At 32.8% G+C, this 21,069-nt stretch overlaps 1 protein-coding gene, 1 long non-coding RNA gene and 1 pseudogene across 3 annotated transcripts; 2 read left to right on the forward strand and 1 right to left on the reverse strand.

Annotated features, from left to right (window-relative positions):
* The first annotated feature begins 15 nt into the window (after window positions 1–15).
* On the forward strand, window positions 16–3,267 carry LOC103833863 (putative cysteine-rich receptor-like protein kinase 35). 2 transcript variants are annotated; one of them, XR_001955752.2, is made up of 6 exons: window positions 16–1,134; window positions 1,473–1,708; window positions 1,795–2,010; window positions 2,085–2,322; window positions 2,404–2,557; window positions 2,630–3,267. XR_001955752.2 is itself a non-coding variant. In XM_009109920.3 (6 exons), exons 1-6 carry the CDS (start codon window positions 246–248, stop codon window positions 2,936–2,938), a joined length of 2,037 nt encoding a protein of 678 aa, XP_009108168.1. In that variant the 5' UTR covers window positions 16–245; the 3' UTR covers window positions 2,939–3,226. The 2 variants fall into 2 exon arrangements, 1 of the variants encoding a protein (XP_009108168.1); XM_009109920.3 differs by having other exon boundaries at window positions 1,795–2,005; window positions 2,630–3,226.
* Window positions 3,268–6,081: 2,814 nt separating this feature from the next.
* LOC103833864 lies at window positions 6,082–8,424 on the reverse strand. The gene is made up of 2 exons (XR_626317.3): window positions 7,527–8,424; window positions 6,082–7,321 (listed from the first exon to the last, which is right to left on the reverse strand). It is a non-coding gene; the product is annotated as an uncharacterized LOC103833864 (long non-coding RNA).
* Window positions 8,425–8,705: 281 nt separating this feature from the next.
* Window positions 8,706–18,317, forward strand: LOC103833865 (annotated as a pseudogene).
* The last annotated feature ends 2,752 nt before the right edge of the window (window positions 18,318–21,069 follow it).

Below are 21,069 nucleotides of genomic sequence, written 5' to 3' on the forward strand. Positions count from 1 at the left end.
TTTTTGATGTTTTGAAAATGAATATTTACGTAAATTTGAAATTTAGATTTTTTATTAAAGAAAAGTTTATTTGTTGACTCGACTCCATTGTAGCTATTGACTCCAAACTTGGTCTGTTGACTCCACTAAGGGATCTGTTCAGAATTTCACAATCTATTTGCTTATTGGTGGATATAATAGCATTGATTGTCATCCTCATTGGTGGCGGGCGTCTCTATGTCTTGTCCCCTTTTCATCATTTCTCCATGGATTATCTGCAAAGAAAAGCCACACACGGTTTGCCTTGTAATTTTCTAACATCTAAACACAAAGCCTTTGGTTCTGATCTTGAGAGGATGAAGCTCAAGACTTCATGTTTACATATCTTCTGTTCTTTCCTCATAAGCTTGGATGCTGTTTCTGCACAAATCTGCTTGAATGGTTACTTTAGACCCAATAGTGCGTACCATTCAAACCGTCGTCAGATACTGTCTTCTATTGCTTCTAATGTCACGTCTCACAACGGTTTCTTCAACTCCTCCATCGGTCAAATTCCCAACAGGATCTTCATCACTGGCATGTGCATCCCTGAGACTAAACCAGAGTCTTGTTCAGATTGCATTGAAGACGCATCAGAGAGATTGTTAGAGGGCTGTCCTAATCAAACGGAAGCTTATTCATGGCCAGATCTTTGTATGGTGCGTTATTCAAACGTTTCTTATACTGGATCACTCGTTATGGAACCGTCTCATGTGATTTGCGATCCCGGAGATATCAATGTTGATTTGACAGTGGTTGATAGAGTCTATGATGAGTTAATGGTTCGTACAACAGCTGCAGCTTCAAATAGATCATCATCATTTGAACAAAAGTACTATGCAGCTGAGGCTGCTTCTTTGAAAAATTTCGAAACTATGTACACGATGATGCAGTGTGCACCTGATGTTTCCTCACAGGATTGTGAGTTTTGTCTCAACAAAAGTGTGGCTGAGTATAAGTCATCTTGTCGCGGTAAACAAGGTGGTTGGGTTAGCCGACCAAGTTGCTATTTCCGTTGGGAGATGTATTCTTTTTCTGAAGCTTTTGATACTATCACATTGCCACCACCTTCTCTGACTCCTCCTGCTAGCGATGGTGCAACTACAACCGGGAAAGGTAAAGCTTCTTGATATGATTTGTAACAAGAATCTGTGGTATATTTCTCCTCTTTTTTTTTTTTTTTTTTTGGGGGGGGGGGGTGGGGGGAACACAACTTATTTTCATTAAAACAAACAACAAAAGCAAGAGGGAATTTAGACATCCTCTTGGAAAATAAACATAAGGTACAATAGCAAGGAAGATTAAACATGATAATTCTTCTAACGAAGTTGACAGCGAATTCAAGACAAAGATTGAATGCCTCGAGGAAGCTTTTACGACATACAGCTGAGATTTAGTCACCTTATGTTGTGGAAAACTTCTTCTCATTCGCCAGTGATTTGTGACTTATGCAGATGGAAAAACAAATTTGACAGGGACTATTGTGGGAGTTGTTGTCCCTACCATCGTTATCTTCTTGGCAGTGCTTATTATAAGATTCACGGTTTGCAGGAGAAAAAAATCAGAACCTGGTGATGATATCACCCGAACAAGCTCATTGCAGTTCTGTTTTAAGACAATCGAAACTGCAACTGATAAGTTTTCGGACAGTAACCTGATAGGACGAGGTGGATTTGGTGAAGTTTACAGGGTATAAGTTCTTTCTCTGTGATGAAGTTGATACACAGCATGGTTTAAGTAAGCAGATATGATAGTTAGTTCATCTTACTTATGTAGGGAAGGCTTCCAAGTGGAACTGAAGTAGCCGTGAAGAGGCTGTCGAAATCATCAGGGCAGGGCGCGCAAGAGTTCAAGAATGAGGCTGTTCTTGTGACAAAGCTTCAGCACAAGAATCTGGTTGGAGTTCTTGGGTTTTGTTTGGAAGGAGAAGAAAAAATACTCGTCTATGAGTTTGTACCCAACAAAAGCCTTGACTATTTTCTCTTTGGTATGGTGAGGTTTATCATTACTTACAAGTTCTGATTACTCCTTAGTAGCTAAATGATTCATATTTTGGCAATGTACAGATCCTGAAAAGCAAGGCAAACTTGATTGGACAAGACGGTACAACATTATTCAAGGGACTGCTCGAGGACTTCTATATCTTCATCATGATTCAAGTCTTACAATCATACATCGTGATCTCAAAGCGAGTAACATTCTATTAGATGCCCACATGAACCCGAAAATCGCAGATTTTGGCATGGCGAGGATATTTGGAGTTGATCAATCTCAAGCCAACACAAAAAGAATCGTTGGAACATAGTAAAAACTTATCTTTTTGGACTTTAAAATTTCTGCTTGGTCGTTGCTTGTAAGCTAAAAGGTGTTTCTTTTATGTTGCAGTGGTTATATGTCTCCAGAATATGCAAGGTGTGGCCATTTCTCCATGAAATCTGATGTGTACAGCTTTGGAGTTATGATTTTGGAGATTATAAGTGGCAAAAGGAATAGCAGCTTCTACCACATTGATGATTCTGCTGGCAACTTGGTCACACATGTAAGCGCGTATAGTCTTTCATGTTTGATTAGGCCAAAGCATATGATGAACTTACTTGAACATTTGTCCTAGGTTTGGAGGCTTTGGAGAAACGGGTCACAATTAGAACTCGTGGATCCGACATTGGAAGAGAATTATGAGAGTGACGATGTTATTAGATGCATTCATATTGCACTTTTATGCGTTCAAGAAAACCCTGTAGATCGTCCAATGTTGCCAGCAATCATCTTGATGCTCACTAGAAGCAAAACCACTTTACCTGTGCCTCGAGCGCCCGGATTTTGCTTCTCAAGCATGAGTGGTTTTGCCTCACAATCCACGAGCAGGTCTATTCCAGGTTCTATCAATGATGTGACGTTTACAAAACTAGATCCTCGTTGAAGAATGGTGTTTACTATAAGCTGACACTCTAATAAATCTATGGAAGTATCAATATGGTCTCGTGTTTATTGTCATTGGCTCTACTTTATAAGACATTTGAACAAATATACAGACATATAAATCACATTCTTGTACTACATATACATACATTCTACAACAAGAACCACGGTTTGACTCGTTTATCAAGGACGTACAATCAGGGCCAGCACTGAGATTTTGGAGGCATGTGGCTGTTTCTATGTAGAATTTTTTTTTTTACAAATTTGAAGCTCTAAATTTTTTTTTTCAGAGGCATATTCGTATGTAATTTTTTTTTAAATTTAGAAGCCTGTTGCAAATGTTTCACTACGCATTCCCTAGGGCCGGCCATGCGTACAATCATTCACATGCATTTTAACAAGAATCTGTTGATACCTGAAACTGAATCAAACACTTAAATGATTTAAAGCTTATGCAGACATGATTTCAATTTCGATATGGACTATTGGGTGCAATTGTTGTCCCTAAACAACGTCAACAAAATGTTGCATTATATAATCAACTAATCAAGTTTAGTGGACTTAAATGGGCCTCTACAGCTCTGTTTCACCCATTGTTACAAGTTATATTACCTCTGTTCTTGTGACAAACCAGTTTTGCTATGTTTCATAAACAGTAGTATTTGTTTTCAATGAAGCTGTCATATTAAGCTTGTCAATATATGTTTATGATCTAACAATGGATGCAGTAGAGGACCAACCGATAGTATTACGAACTGTGTGGAGTGGAGTGGAGTGGTCGATCTAATAACAATTTTGTTTTTATCTATTGTTTCGTGCAGCAACTGGTAATGCTGTGGCACACAGGTCAGTTCTTTTCCTCCACATATAATTTACTTCGAAACATTACAATTTTAAGAATTTTGATCCTTCTGTCTCAACTCATGCACATACATTCAACCTTTTGGGGTGGATGTGGGACACGTGTGTGATACGTTTCACGTATCAAGTCGGATCAAAACATATATAAAGCTGAGATACTAATTTTATTGATGAAAATGATGATAGAACAGGTTACAAGCTTGAGAGTTTAATCATGGAGTCTCTCCTCTCCCCCTGGTTTGACCACTCTCTTTCGTGATGACTCTCCTCTCTCACATTCCCAAAGATTATAAAGCTACACCATAATAGTTATTTAACTAAACCATGGTTACTTTTAGTGTAACCCCTACTTTACTAAGGTTACTTTGCCACTTGTAGTCCTTATCCCTTGGCCATTTGACCCTTGAATAACTTAACGTCTTAACTTTATGTTTCTAACACGTTTTTGGTTGTTGTTTAGGCCATTTCACACTAGTATCTTTGATCATTTGAAACAGCTTTTAGAGCAAGATTAACCATAGAACCCCTAATGGGTTCTTAATTCGTTTTAAAATAATAGATTTAGCTTAAGAACTTTTGTTAAGAACCTTTTCGTTTTAAGTGCTCCAATGGTAAGTTCTTAATTTGGGGTTCTTAAGAAAAAAAATAATATTAAAGATAAATCTTATTAAAGATAAAAATTTATTTATAAAATAAAACATATTACAAGAAAACGTTTTTAAACATAGATTTAAAAAAACATTAAAACAAAGATTAGTAAAATAAACGAGAATAATTTGAAAGAAGCATCCAAGCTCAATTGTTGTCCTCATCACGTCCGAATTTACGCCATATATGTTCACCAAAATCAGCTTTCAGTTGTTGATGTATTTCTCTATCACAAATTCTAGTTCGAACACCCATCATATTGGCGATATTTGTAAGGATATCTGTAGAATACGTGAGATCAACATGTGAACTCCCGGAACTCTGAAACATCATATTGAGTGTATCCATCTCGTTCGTCTTCTACTATCATATTATGGAGTATGATACATGCTCTCATAATCTTCCAATTTTGATTTTATCCCAAAAAGTACTAGATTTTTAACAATGGCAAAGCGAGCTTGCAAAACTCCAAATGCACGCTCGACATATTTTCGGACAGCCTCTTGATGTTGAGCAAATAAAACTGCTTTTGGTCCTTGTGGTATTGGAATAAATTGGATAAAAGTTGCTCGTTTCGAATATACCATCGGTGAGATAGTAAGCCAAATGATACTCTATTCCATTGACAGAGTAAGTGACTTTTTATTATGCCATCGAAAACAGGTGAGCGATCAAGAACATTGATATCATTTAAGGTACTTGGAGGTCCGAAAAATGCATGTCATATCCATAGATCATACGAAGCAACCGCCTCTAAAATGATCGTGGGTTTTCCCGAACCACGTGAATATTGATATTTCCAAGCGGTAGGAAAATTCTTCCACTCCCAATGCATACAGTCGATGCTTCCTATCATCCCGGGAAATCGACGATACTCTCCAATATCAAATATGCGTTGAAAATTAGCCGGTGTTGGTCTTCTTAGGTACTCATCGCTGAAAATTTTTACTATTCTTTCGACAAAATTTTCCAAACATGACCGAGTAGTAGTTGAACCGAGCCGGAGGTATTCGTCAACCACATCAGCTGTATTACCATATGCCAAGACACAAATAGCTGCTGTACATTTTTGAAGTGTAGAGAGACCAAGCCTTCCGAGACCATCTTGTTTTTGTTAAAAATATCTCATTTCATTAAAGAGTCGATCAACAATTTTCATGAACAACGGCTTGTTCATTCTAAATCGTCGGCGCAATAGATTATCAGGATATGTTGGTGTTTCACTGAAATAATTATTTCACAGACGGAGATTGCCTGCTTCACGGTTTCTTTCGATATAGGCTCATTTTTTCCTTCTTCTCCTTTCTTCTTGTTGATCACCGTAATTATTGACAACATTTTCGATGTTTGATCAAAATATTGATCAAACTGTTGATCAAATGTTTCATCTTCTAATTCCTCAAAAATGATTATGGGAAGAAGATGCCATAACTTAGGTAAAATTGTTTGAGAAGAATGAGAGGTGAGAACAAAAGAAACAAGAGGAGATAAGAAATGAGATGGTGGAGAATGAGAAGTTTATTTATATGAGACATATGTTTATATGAGAAGTATGAGAATTTTGTTTATATGAGAAATTTGATGTTGGAGAATGAGAAGTTTGTTTATGAAAGAAGTATGAGAAGTTTGTGAAAATGAGAAGTATGAGAAGTTTTTTTATATAATACATAACACATTACTTGACAGTTGACACAATACATACAAATTGACAAAATACAGAACACACTACTTGATACAATACATACTACTTGACACATCACACTACACACTACTTGACACAACACTACAACTTGACAAAGCTTGTCCCACAAAATTTGTTGACTTGGTCGTTTATCTTCTGCCACATTTGCTTACAATGAGATGACTCTCTCACTTTAGAACCTGCAACCTTGGGACTTGCTGCAAAGTATGCAGCAATCCTTTTCCAGAACGCACCAGCTCTTTGCTCGTTAGCTACAATCGGGTCTTTGCTTGTGTTTAACCAAGCGCTAATGAGGGCAACATCATCTATTGGCGTCCATGCCCTCCTTTCCTTACGCTCTGCAGGAGTCTCTTCTTCTGTTGCTTGACTGCTAAAGAGAGGGACTTGGGAGGAAGAAACTTCGACATTGTCTTGGACATAACCAAAGACAGTGTCTTGCTGACTATTCAGAATGTCAACAAAGTTTGCTAACGGTGTATATGAATTTGAATCCTTATCCGAATGGCTCAAGAGAGAAAGAAAAGAGAGAAAGAAAATAAATATGTTTGATAGATGGAAGAGAACAAGGATATTTTTTTTATAGAAGAGAAGAAGGAAAGAAGCATTGATCACCATTGATCAACACCCCAACCATTTCGAGAAGACAGTTTTCTAACACATTAATCACACATCAACTTTGATTTCTATCTAACCTCTTACATCTCTTTAATACCAAAAACAGAGTTAACTCTATCTCTAACCACAACATTAATTACCAACGTTTCAATTCAAACCAAAATCACAATCAATTCAGTTCAGACACACAAACCAAAAGCACATGAGACACTGTTCAATTCAAACACAAAGCACAATCAATTCAGTTCAGATACACAAATCAAAAGCACCATCAACGCGGTTCAATTCAAACCAAAACGATAATCAATCCAGTTCAGACACACAAACCAAAAGCACAATCAATTTCGTTCAAGTCAAACCAAAAGCACAACCATTCCAATTCAATTCAGACACACAGACGAAATCAATTCAGTTCAGAGACAAAGATATGCGTGTTACCTTTATTGCCATTGTAGTCGAATGTTGATGTCTCTTCCTCCGAACAATCTTGATCCGAACCATCTTAGACGAACCTTCCTGTCTCTTGATCCGTCAGACGAACATTGATATCCTCTTGATCTGAACCATCTCAACAGACACAGCAAAAAACCAAATAAAAATGAATCAGAGGTGGCCGATTACATGAAGCAAACAAATCATAAGAAGAGACACCAAAAGCCAGATCATATGAAGCAAACACATCAAAATAACAGAGAAAGACCAAAATCTAAGACATGCATCAGTTGAAAGATTACGACATAAAAAGAAAAATACTCTGCTTTACCTTTCGCTTCGTCGAGTTCAGCCGTCGAGAGAGAAATAGAGGTTTTCCACCGTCGAGGAGCGCCGTCGAGCCACCAAAAGAGACGCCGTGATTCTTCCCCAAGGAGAGATTACGAAAGAGAGGCGGAGTGGTGGAGGAGAGCTAGAGAGACGCGTCATCGTAGATCAAATAGGACACAATCGACGAGTCCACCAACAGATACGAGGTTTCCACAGAGACAAAGGCCGACGGCTTCATCCGATCAGTGAGAAATCAATAATCACCGGCGTATTCGACGAGGAGAGGTGAAGAGACGCAGTTTCATACACGAGAAGGAGAGAGAGACGCCAAGTGCTTTTTTAGAGAGAGAGAGAGAGGTGTAACCAAGAGCGAACACGTGTTCCACAAAACCCGGTTCTTCTACCCCCTCTTTAAGCACCGTTTCTTCACATTAATACCTTTTTTTCTAAATCCCCATATATTAATTGAGGAACATTTGAAAAGATATAACTTCAATTTTGTAATACTTAAAAAAGACCATTTGCTTATGTGTCAATCAATTAGGTAGTTAATTAGTCTTACGTGTCAGCCTCACATTGAAATTGAAAAATATGTTGGTCCAATTCGATTTTTATATCTCACTAGAAACATTTAATACCAACTATATGATATCATATGATATTAACTAAAGCAAGGTGGCTATTTATTATATATTATTTCCTTAAATAAAACCTACGAAATTACCTAATGTGATTATGATATATATAGTAATTAATGATTTTAAATAATGAAGATTTGCTAATAATTTGTATGCTTTCTATTATTTTTGTTTAATTATTTACTATTAAAATAAATTACACAATTATATTAATCATATATTAAAATTTTAGATTTTTTTATATGTTGTATTTTGAATTTTTCAATACGGGTATAAATTACTAAAATTGTTAAAAGTCTCACATAAACTTTTGTGTTCAATGTTTAAGTTTTTTTCTACAATAAGATACAATGATAATAAAATCATATAAATAAATAATTTTATTTTAATAGGTGTTTATGTTAATATATATATATATATATTTCATATTGTTTCAATTTAATTATATATCATATACGATAGATAAGATTGATTGTTTTGATTTATTTATTCTAAAATGATTGCGAATAAACAAGAGCGGTCATTTAATTTATATGTACAAGCCAATTTATTACATAATAGTAACTGATTTCTTAGCTATTTAATATATAATTATTATTTTATTATTCATAATATGCAGAAAAATATAAAGTAAATATTTATTCTGCACAAGGTGCAGATCTTAACCTAAGTATGTATCTTTTTAATAATTTTGAATCTTAAACATTTTCTAAATCTCAGGTCAAAATAAAAGAAAGAAATGAGAATAAATTCAAAAATCAATATTTATATCGAGCAATAACTAAAATGACACAAAAAGGAGAAACATATCGAAGATAGATATGATTGACACGTGAACGTAAGCTTCTCATAATTATAATGAACTTTTAATTTGCTAAATCATGATATAAAACCGAGCTGACATGGTTTCATTGTAACCAAATAGTAGGCATGATTCTTCGATCTAAATGTTAGGTTTTTATGCGATAAATAATTTTTTGACCTAAATTATTTTTAAAAATGAGATCAGTTCATTAGTAAACAAATTATGTAATTAACAGAAAAAGTTTTAAAAAATTGTTTAAGAGCCAAATATATTAATTCGATCAATAATATAATTTTTTTCCATATAATATTTCTTAAATAATTTTTATATAAATTACTATGTGCAATGCGCATATCTTATTCTAGTCCTAAATTAAGCTAAGCACCACCTTAAGCACCCGCATTGAACATGGTCTTAGGGTTTGTGTTTGTCAAAGAGTCAAAGTCAATGCCTTATCTTCTAAACCTATGTTTCTAATTGGGTCCGCTAAGGAACATATGCAGACAAACCCACATGGCATCTTGATGTATTTTTTGTTTTTGTCAACACGCACTTATATCCTCATCTATAGATCACAGCAAATATTAATACCCCTGTTCAAAAACGCGGTCGCCTGGCCGCCTAGGCGTCCGAGAAGGCGCGATTCGGACATCACCCGCGGCGATTTTTGTATAATCGCCCCAAAAACTCGGACTCAGATTACTCGGCCCATTAACCAACTAATCGCCTCATTTACCGATTAATCGGCCCGATCATATAGACAAATTATAAACTGTGAAGTATATGTCGGGCTTTAGAAGAAATCCGAAACCCAATTACCTTCTATCCTTTTCCAAACATATGAAGTCTATTATATAGAGTAAGATTTTGCATCTCTTTTCTTCCACAACCGATGTGGGACTTCTGTAAATCAATACAAAGTTACAAACAATGCGAAAATAATATATTGCAGGCGGGGTACTCGGCCTAAGAACATGTGACATAACCACTGAGAAACAGCAATGTTTTGTTACTTGTATGCAGATGTTAATATATATACACGCATACATATATGAATATTCAAAAACTAGGCTAGATTAATTTGTTTTTCAATTGTATGGTATTAACATATGCTAATAATTAATTTTGTTGTTCAAAAAACTATTACATTCTAGTATATTTATATTTTATATTTAATTTAAATTATAATTAAATAAAATAATAACTAAACTAGTCCCCGCGTATATCCCGATTAATCCCCGATTTTTTGGTAACTCGCTAGGCCCGTGATTGCCGCCCGACTAGCGCGTAGCGTAGTTGCGAACATGGATTAATACGTAACATCTGTTAAAAATGAATCAAATCATAAAGAATTATCTACTTAAAGATGATAATACTAAAACTTAAAAAGATGAATATCTGATCCAATCTAGCAAATGTGTATATATAAGCACATGTACAGAATTATATATACGTATATTGTTGTTATGGTAAAATAATTTCTTGGTAATACTATTAATTACAATTATTTATATGTATATGATACTTTTTAAGGTTTTTGCATCCAAATTAAGAGTACAAATAAATTTTCTATTTCATCTTTATTTAATACATTACTTTATTTGATTTCGTTAATTAAAAACGTAAAAGTAAGGATAACAACGAAAAATTATCTGATATATGCATTGAAAGTTTAAAATGATACTTATAATAATATAAATTTTAAAAGATCAAACGACGCTTAATATGAAATAGAGGAAATATTAAACTGTATAATTATTTTTTACTATACCAATTTAAAATATTGTATAATTATTCTTTATAATTCCTGGGGACATATTATATAATTACTTTCTTACCTATACAAGGTTTACAATGTTTTTATTCTTTAGTTATTATTTTTTTAAGAGATGACAGATTTGTATTTTTGAATGAAATATTGTTGTTTCCACTAAATTTTGTTTTCTAAAAAACAACATTTAAAATTTTATTTATTCTTATGAATCAAATCAAATATCGGGTTAAAAATACATGTTTTACCAGATTGTGTAAAAAAATCAAATCCTAGAATTGCCTATTCAGACGAAACGAAGCAGATCATGATTAGGCCTGGGATTTTTATCCATAACCGAATACCTGAACCAGAACCGACCCGAAATAGACCGGTTTGGTTCGGTTTCGGTCCTAGACAATTTATCCGATGGGTATTAGTGTTAATTATCCATGGATATCGGTTCGGTTCCGGTTTTTACCCGAAACCGAACGGGTACCCGTTTAACCCGAATTCTATGCTTAAAAACAAAGATTTTGTATTTTCCGAGGGTCGAACCTGGGTTGGATAGGCAAGACGACAACTGTAATACCACTAGACTAGTTCAACTTTGTTGTATTTAATACATATTACTAATATATATACGATTTCTATTTACTTTTCCTTAAAAAATAAAATAAATAAATAAAAAATTGGTATATAATTATTTTATTTTGCAAATATTTATATAATTCACATAAAAAAACGGGTACCCGGAACCGACCCGAAACCGGTAGTACCCGATTCGAAACCCGAACCGAAATCTACTAAGTACCCATTGGATATAGAATTCATTTATCCGAAAAACCCGGACCCGATCGGATCCTATCCGAACCCGAACCAAATATCCGAAGTCCCAGCCCTAATCATGATTATTTATAACAATTCGGATATCCAATTGGTGCTCAGCTTTGATGTAAACACAAGCTTTTGGTTCTGTTTTTTTTTCAATTCTAAAGTTTGTGAATCCCATCGCTTTCCTCTGTTTTTGAATGATTTTACGCAAATCTGATATATTATAATAACTGAGAATCTTGAGACCATTTCACCATGTGCTTGCTTAGTTTCCTAAACTACCTTTATTATATGTTGTTGATGCAGTACAGAGTATATGAGTCCATATCATTGCTTTGATCTTTATTATCATTTATTTCCGCGAGTGAGGTCTCTCTCTCTATGTCTTGCTGTTTTCTTTGACCAACTGGTAGGGTGCCCTAGGAGTCAACGAATCTGTCATTTTCTCAATGCATAAATCTGCAGAAAAAGTCCATATACAGTATTTGAATTATTATTTTTGATTAACCACAGTATTTGAATTTGAACTTCTCTAACTTCTAACACGAAGCATTTAGTTTTTTATTTTTTAGAGGATGAAGCTCAAAATTTCATTTTTACCAGTCTTCTTGTTTTCCCTCATAGCCTTAGATTCAGCTTCAGCACAACAAATCTGCTTCAATGGATTCTTTAAACCCAATTCTACTTACGACTTAAACCGTCGTCAAGTCCTCTCTTCTCTTGCTTCTAATGTAACATCTCACAAGGGCTTCTTCAACTCCTCGATCGGTGAAAACCCCAACAGAGTGTTCATCATTGGCATGTGTATCCCTGGAACCAAACCAGAGACTTGTTCAGATTGCATCAAAGCTGCATCCGACACCCTGTTGAAAAGCTGTCCTAACCAGACAGAAGCTTATACATGGCCAGATTCTTGCATGGTACGTTATTCCAACGTTCCCTTCTCTGGATCCTACGATATTGGACCTTCTCATGTGCTGTACAAATCCGGAGTTCTCAACTCTAATGTAACAGTATTCGATAGAATTGGAGAAGACTTAATGGAACGTACCATAACTGAAGCTCCCACGAGGGCTCATGAACATAAGTATTATACAGCTGGTCTTGCTTCCTTGACAGCTTCCCTAACTATGTACGCGATGATGCAATGTACACCTGAACTTTCTACAGGGTACTGTGGATTATGTCTTCGGACCAATCTTAATTAATTATAACTTATGTTGTCGCGATAAACAAGGTGGTTCTATTACAAGACCGAGTTGCTTTATCCGATGGGATGTGCATCCTTTTGCTGGAGCTTTTGAGAATCTTACATTGCCGCCTCCTCAGCCTCAGTCTTTACCTCAGCCACCTCTTTCTTTGCCTCCTCCAGTAAGCGATCTGGCTAGTAAAACAGACAAAGGTAAACATTGTAACAAGAATATTGATGAAATAAGAAACTGAATAACTAATATGCAAGGATTGTTGGTGATTTCACGGCTTATGCAGATGGAGAAGCACTTTCCATAGGAATTTTTGTGGCGATTCTTGTCCCTATTGTCGTTATATTGGTACTACTTGTGGTAGGATTCATGGTGTGGAGGAGAAGTAAAGCATACCTGACAGTTACAATTCAAGGTTTGTTGGTTCCTCTTTATGAAACTACCAGAAGTAACAAATATTGGATGTTGATGAAGATGTTTCACATTGTTTTTGTAGCTGGTGATGAGATCATACCACTAAACTCACTCCAATTCAAATTTAAGACAATCAAAGCTGCAACTGATAAGTTTTCGGACAGTAACATGATTGGGCAAGGTGGATTTGGTGAAGTTTACAGGGTAACTAGTTCTTTCTCTGAGGATTGCTACTTGTCTGTACTGAATCAGTAAGCATATTGTGTGTTTGTAGGGAAAGCTTTCAAGTGGAACTGAAGTAGCGGTCAAGAGGCTGTCAAAAACATCTAGACAAGGTGGGAACGAGTTCAAAAACGAGACTGTTCTTTGCACAAAGCTTCAGCATAGGAATCTAGTTCGACTTCTTGGATTTTGTGTGGAACGAGAAGAAAAAATACTTGTCTACGAGTTTGTACCCAACAAAAGCCTCGACTACTTTCTCTTTGGTATGATATGAACTTAGTCAATAAATAAAAGTTTCAAAGTGTTTTCTTTTGTAGCTAATGAAACTATGGTTAGGAAATGTGTAGACCCTACAAAGCAAGGTGAATTGGACTGGAAAATGCGATACAACATTATTAAAGGGATTACTCGAGGGCTTCAATATCTTCATTATGATGCATATCCTACAATCATACACCGTGATCTCAAAGCGAGTAACATTCTCTTAGATGCTGATATGAACCCCAAAGTCGCAGATTTTGGCACCGCGAGGAGTTTTGGAGTTGATCAAACTCAAGCCAACACAAAAAGAATCGTTGGAACATAGTAAACATTTTCTCTTAATAACTTTTGAAGCTACTATTGTGATTGCTTTGTAGGTTTAAAACTGTTTCTTTATGTTGCAGTGGTTATATGTCCCCAGAGTATGCAATGCGTGGCCATTTCTCTATGAAATCCGATGTATATAGCTTTGGAGTATTGGTTCTGGAGATTATAAGTGGCAAAATGAATAGCAGCTTCTACCATATTGATGATTCTGATAGCAATTTGGTCATACATGTGAGTCTGTGAGCTTCCATTTTACTTGTGTATAATAAAACCAACGGATGTTAACTTAATTGGTCACATATGTTATTGTTAGGCTTGGAGGCTTTGGAGGAACGAGTCACCATTAAAACTAGTGGATCCGGCAATGGGAGAGAGTTATCAAAATGATGAAGCTTTTAGATGCATTCATATTGCACTGTTATGTATTCAAGAAGATCCTGCAGATCGTCCAATGTTGCCAGCGGTCATATTGATGCTCACTGATAGCATTACTATACCTGTGCCTCGGACGCCTAGATTTTGCCTCTCAAGCATGGGTGATTTTGCCTCCCAGTCAACACTTAGTTCTACCAATGATCAATCGATTGGAGATTCAGATCTTCCTTGAAGAATGAAGTCTTTTTAGATAATAGAACTGTAATAAATCTATGGAGTTGTCATCATCTTCTCTTGTTTCCTGTCATTTGTCTAATTTATGAGATTTTTTAATATAAAATATAGACATTACAACTTGATTGTGTTACATACATGTGTAGCTGTCTACTTTTTTGACCCCAACCTTGGGTTGTTGACCACATTAAAGATTCAATTTTCTTTCATTCTTCCACACGTTGCCTTCTCTTTTTGTTTGCTTTTCTGTAACACTTGTGTAGAATATTGTAACATAATAATGAACGTTCACACCATTTCTCACTCTACTTGCTTAATTATTTGATTATATATTATGACGCCATATCATTGGTTGGTGGAGCTAATAGATTTATCATTTGACCAGCTTGTTGAGTTCGTCAATGTTAACGTTTCTTCTTAAGTGAGAAAATCGACAACTAACATACTAACGGAGAAAGTGAGAAGATGAAAAAACCTTAATACTTCAATGGGCTTGATAAAACGAAAAGATGGAACAAAAATTTCAGTCAAAAGAAGCCAACGAAATCAGAAACCCAACACAATTCGAAACCAGCCCGGTTACAAAATGAAGCGTTTTAAATAAATGATGGGACAGGTGTCATCATTCCCCCTCGTGGAGAGAAAAAAGTCTACTTTATTTATTAAGATATAACATCAAATATTTTAATAACAGGATGGTATTCTCTCTATATGAGTCCTCGATCACTTAACAATGTGTTTATTTTTTCCGTTTTGTTCAGCTCATATGGATATTATTGGTATCGCTTTTTCAACTTGAATTATAAATAAGATGCAAAATCACATAATCAGATTAATATATGTATACATGAATATGTTTAAAAGTTCAACAAATAAATTTGGACACTTACCTTTCAGATGAACACATCGCAATATTTTCGCAACTGACTAGAATATATGTGTGCATTGTGGGAGTCTTCTTGACTCGACAATCAAACTTCTTTCAATTTTTCAACCAAACATCCGATTTAGAAAATAATGTATGGAACACCATCAGCAACGCAATATCACCATCGTCAGTTACATGTGTATGATTAAACCAACGGATGTTAGCTTAATTGGTCACATCTGATATTGTTAGGCTTGGAAGGTTTGGAGAAACGAGTCACCATTGAAACTAGTGGATCCAACAATGGGAGAAAGTTATCAAAATGATGAAGTATTTAGATGCATCCATATTGCATTGTTATGCATTCAAGATCCTACAGATTATCTAACGTTGCCAGCGATCATATTGATGCTCACTGATAGCATATACATAAATATCATTATTTAAAAAAAATGATTGCTGACTACATGAAGTATTGACCATCACATTGCTAATTATGCAAACTAAACTAATGTATGCCTATCTACACGAAGTATATGTTATGCATGACAACATCCCTCAACTTAATGATGTAATGTGGTTAACATCACGAGTTTAGTTTCATTCATCCAAAAAATTGATGTATTTGTCAAAGAACGTTTAAATATCTCGTTTCATCAATTAAAACATTACCGACCCTACCGTAATTTAACAAAAAATAGATTTTAACCAAAGTTTTAAAAGCATAAGAATATTTTTAATAAAATATAATTTACAAAATCAATATGTTTTAACATTTTTTATAAGTAGTGTTTTATATTTTAGTGTATTTGAAAACTATATAATTAAATTATTTTTATTTATATTAAATATGAAAGTTATATAAGATTTTATGTAATTTGTTTTTGTTTTAATTATTTAACCTATTTTCTTATGATTTTTTAATAAAATTTCTTTAATTCATTTGATTAATTGTGTGATACATACTTATTCGATAAATTTTTATCTATAAAACTAATTTAACGTCAATTTACTAACTTTCAAATTGTATTTGCTTAAAACTTATTTAATGTCAACTTAAACCAAACATAATCTCGCATATATAATTATTAATTATATACTTTTAAGAATAAAATAATCTAAGAATAAAAATCTAATATGAAAGTTTTACTAAGTTTAAATGAATGCAATTTTTGTTTATAAAAATATAAATAATATAATTCATTAATTTATATTAAACAAATAGAATGTTTTAATCTGTAAATTGACATCAAATGAGTTTTATAATAAAAATGATCAAATAAGTATATATCACACAAATAATTAAATGAATTACATAAGTTCTATTAAAAGTTAATAACAAAAACAGATTAAATAATTAAAAACAAAATTGAATAATGTCTTATATAACTTTCATATTTAATATAAATAAAACAATATAATTATATAGTTTTCAAATACACTAAAATAAAAATGTTAAAACACTACTAACCAAAATTTTATATTGATTTTGTAAATTAGATTTTGTTAAAAATATTCTTACGCTTTTAAATCGCGGGTCAAAATCTAATTTTAGTTAAATTACTTTCAGGTACAACATATTTTAATTGATAAAATGGGAGATTTAAACGGTCTTAACATCCACATCACTTTTTGGATGAATGAAAGTAAACTCGTGATGTTAACTACATAATATCATTAAGTTGAGAGATGTTGCCATGCATAACATATACTTCGTGTAGTTAGGTATACATTAGTTTAGTTTGCATGGTTAGCCATGTGATAAGCAATACTTCATGTAGTCAGTAATCATATTTCCACTGTTTTATATCCTTTTGCCTAGTACAATTCTAATTAGGTTATTTAAATTCTTTTATATTTTTAATAAAACCACATAAATAATATAAATGAAATAACTTCAAATTATGTTATACATATAACGAATTTTAATGATCCTTTTCTTCCATTTCATAAAATACGTTTTACAAAATACATTATTAGTTATTTGGTTATGTCAAAACAAAAATACATTAAAATTAAAAGCCTAATAAATTTTCGTAACAAAATATAAAATAATTTTAGTAATGGCAATTATGTATAATTTCATTTCATGAAACTTAATTTTGTAACTGGTCATTTTAAAAATTAATACGAGATCGATACATATAAAACTAAGTCCTCAAATGATATTATAGAAATGAAAATAAAAAAATAACTATAAACTATAGATAACAATTTTTATTATACTTTTCATAAAGGAAAATGAATAAAAAGGAAACATCTATAAGATTAAAAATATATAGATTTGATAATAATATTATAAATAGCATAAACTGATCATTTAATAACAAATTATTAAAAGATTATTTAATTTACAGCTAACTCAAAACCAATAAAAAATTCAAATAAACAGCATTGAAAACTAAAATTATTATTGTCGCTTGATCTGAATCAAATATGACAAGCAATCTTATATGTTCTTCTGCATTAGTAAGTTATTAAATTTTAATTGGTCGGTGAGCTTTCAAAATATTATTTATTATGTTTGTTTATGCAACTTTGAATGTCTCAACATTTTATTTTTCTAATTTAATATCATATATCAAATTATACATAATTTTATATAATGTATTTATAAGTAAGAAGAAAAAGAAAAACAAAAATAAAGAGAATTAACAAAATTAATTTATTTTAGCCTAGTTAGCTACAAAAATAATTATTATTCAGTTCAAAAGAACTGATGCTACCCAAATATATCTAAAAATGTAGATAACCAATTCAATCTAAATTCTTTTATTTAATACTAGTTTCAATTTTTATAATGTTAATATTATACAAAAAAAGTATATATAATTTTGTAAAATATATTTAAAATAATTATAAGAAAAATAAAAACAAAGCGAAATATAATATAATTAAAAAATTACTTTTATATTAGCCTAATTAGCTACAAAAATAATTTTCATTCAATTCAAAGGAGCTGGTGCAACCCAATATATCTAAAATATAGATAACAAATCCAATCTAAATTATTATATTTAGTTTTATTTGAAAATATATTTTTTTTTACTTTTCATACATATTAATTAAAAATAGCAAAAAATATTAACTAATTAGTATGATTTAATTATTTTTTAAATATTTATATATTTGCATGATCTTTTGAAAAAAATATCAATGGTCATGTTTACTTATACAAAGCCGTAACAATCGTCACTTTAGCTGTTTTAATATATTTTTAAAATAATATATATCAGATTATTAAAATTACAAAAAATGAAATATAAAACTAAAACCTAACTAAATGCAATAAAAATTAGTTGCGTTTTATTTCAAATATATGCAGCTCACCCAAACAATGAGTAACAACATCAATCATGGTTCATATTCTCGAAATAAGAGGTAATTAAATCAGTGCAAAATTATTACTTAGAATAGTCTTTTATATGTTAAAAAAAAGAATTGTCTTTTATTTTTTTATGCATATAAATTACAGACACCTAAAAATAATACACAAGTGAAAGAATATATTAACAAATTATTACATTTTTCTATTTCTTTTCCAAAAAATAACATATATAAAATTTTATATAATTTTACAAAATTATATTATAAATCCAAGATAATAAACCAAACCAAATGCAGTTGACTAATGGTATGACTGGTTTCCCCGCTACCACCCGCAACAATCACTCAAACCGCTTCAAACCGCTGTAAACCTTATAAATTCAAAAGCTGATTTCATCTAGCATTTGCGGTTGCAGGCGGTTATGAGAGAATAATTTTTTTCTTTTCTTAAACAATATAAAATACAAAAATAAAAATATTCAATAAAAAATTTAAATTGGAATTATAAAAATACAAAAATATATCTATTATATTTTAATTAATATTATAAATTTTAAAATAAAAATATTTTTTATAATTTTTAAAAATTTAAAGCTATAACTTTCTAAATTTAATTTTTATATTTATTATAATATTATGATTTTTGATATTTTTATAATTATATAAAATGTAAATATTGTTAAATTATTATTTAACTGCTGGTGCATTTGGTAGTTAACCAGTTATAAGTATCGCGCAAACGCATCAATTTCTAACCGCAGAGTCAGTCGTACAAATCTCTTAAAACCGTTAGAAACCGCAACCGCAGCCGCTGCGTTTGAACCAGTAAACCCTAAGTTACTCACGTTTATTAGCATATTTAGAATCATGAAACAATTATGGTTTAATTGGGAAGCATAGATACAGTCCAGCATACCGAAAAAAATGGACCAATTAAATTGTTTATAAGCAAATCATATGTATATTCTGGTTCGACAACAGAAAGACAAGATTCCTTGGACTAAACTGGTCTGGTTCTCGCAGGGTGTACCGCGCTTTGATTTCATCACCTGGCTAGTTTTTCAAGATCGACTGCCACTGGACACCGTACCTGTCGATGGGGTCAGACCGTGTTGTTTATTCTATGGTGAAACCCGATGAGACGCAAGACCATCTCTTTTTTTGCGTGTCCGTATACGTTCACTCTCTGGCTGCAGGTTGTGGGGACTTTGTTTGGTGTTGAACCTGACTCAGACTGGGAGATCACCTCTACGCAGGTGCTCTCAGGATCTTATGATAGACTCACGTTCATCCTGCTTCATCGGGTTCTACAAGTTACTATCTATTTCATTTGGAAGGAGAGAAATGCAAGGAAGCACGACAAGGGCGCAAAACCGGTGGACCAGCTGGCTCAGATGATTGACAAAACAGTAAGAAACCGTATTATGTCTACGAAGTATTACATGAAGCCAAAGTTGCAGGGACTCTTGGTTCGATGGTTTGAAGCTCACATGACATAAATCCATTGACAGATTCTTTAAGCATAGCCATTTTTTCTTCCTGTATACGTTAGCTAAAAAGAAACCCCTTTGTATTTTGTTCAAAAAAAAAAAAAAAAGAAACCGCTTTGTACATAACTTTTCAGAATTGATCAATAAACTGAAAATTTCATCAAAAAGAATCATATGTATATCCAACACTTCTGAGGTTTTGGGGGACGAGGAATGTGAGGAAAGGCGATGAACTCGTGAGTCTTGACATGCTACTCATTGATGAGCAGGTAAGCACTTCCGTCTCTGATTAAACCTGACGTTGTTAACATCGATTCTGATTTTCTAATCATCTGATTTTCTCCTTTCAAACAGCCAACGGTTATGCAACGATCCGTTAGTGCGAACCACATACCCAGATTCAGGAACCGCTTCAACGAAGGTGCTGTCTACACGCTCAACTGTTTCGATGTAACCTGGATGCAGATAAATATCTTGTTATTTATTTTATTAGTTACTAGGGTAAACCCGGGTAAGCAAGTGAAAAATAATTAAAAATATGTGTAAAAATATTCAATAATTCCTAAAACAAACTAATGTCAATCTTTAATATTTATTTATGTTCTTTTTATTAGAAATGAAAGGCCTCATAAATTATTAAAAAATATTATTTTCATTAATGTAAATATTTTTAGGGCGAGTAAGCAAGTGAAAAATAATTAAAAATATGAGTAAAAAATAATTAAAAATATAAGCAAGTGAAATCAAAGACATGATAAATTATTAAAAAATATTTTTTCTTTAATTTAATTATTTTA

Source organism: Brassica rapa, chromosome A09 (genome assembly GCF_000309985.2).
Source record: "Brassica rapa cultivar Chiifu-401-42 chromosome A09, CAAS_Brap_v3.01, whole genome shotgun sequence".
Classification (NCBI taxonomy): Eukaryota; Viridiplantae; Streptophyta; class Magnoliopsida; order Brassicales; family Brassicaceae; genus Brassica; species Brassica rapa.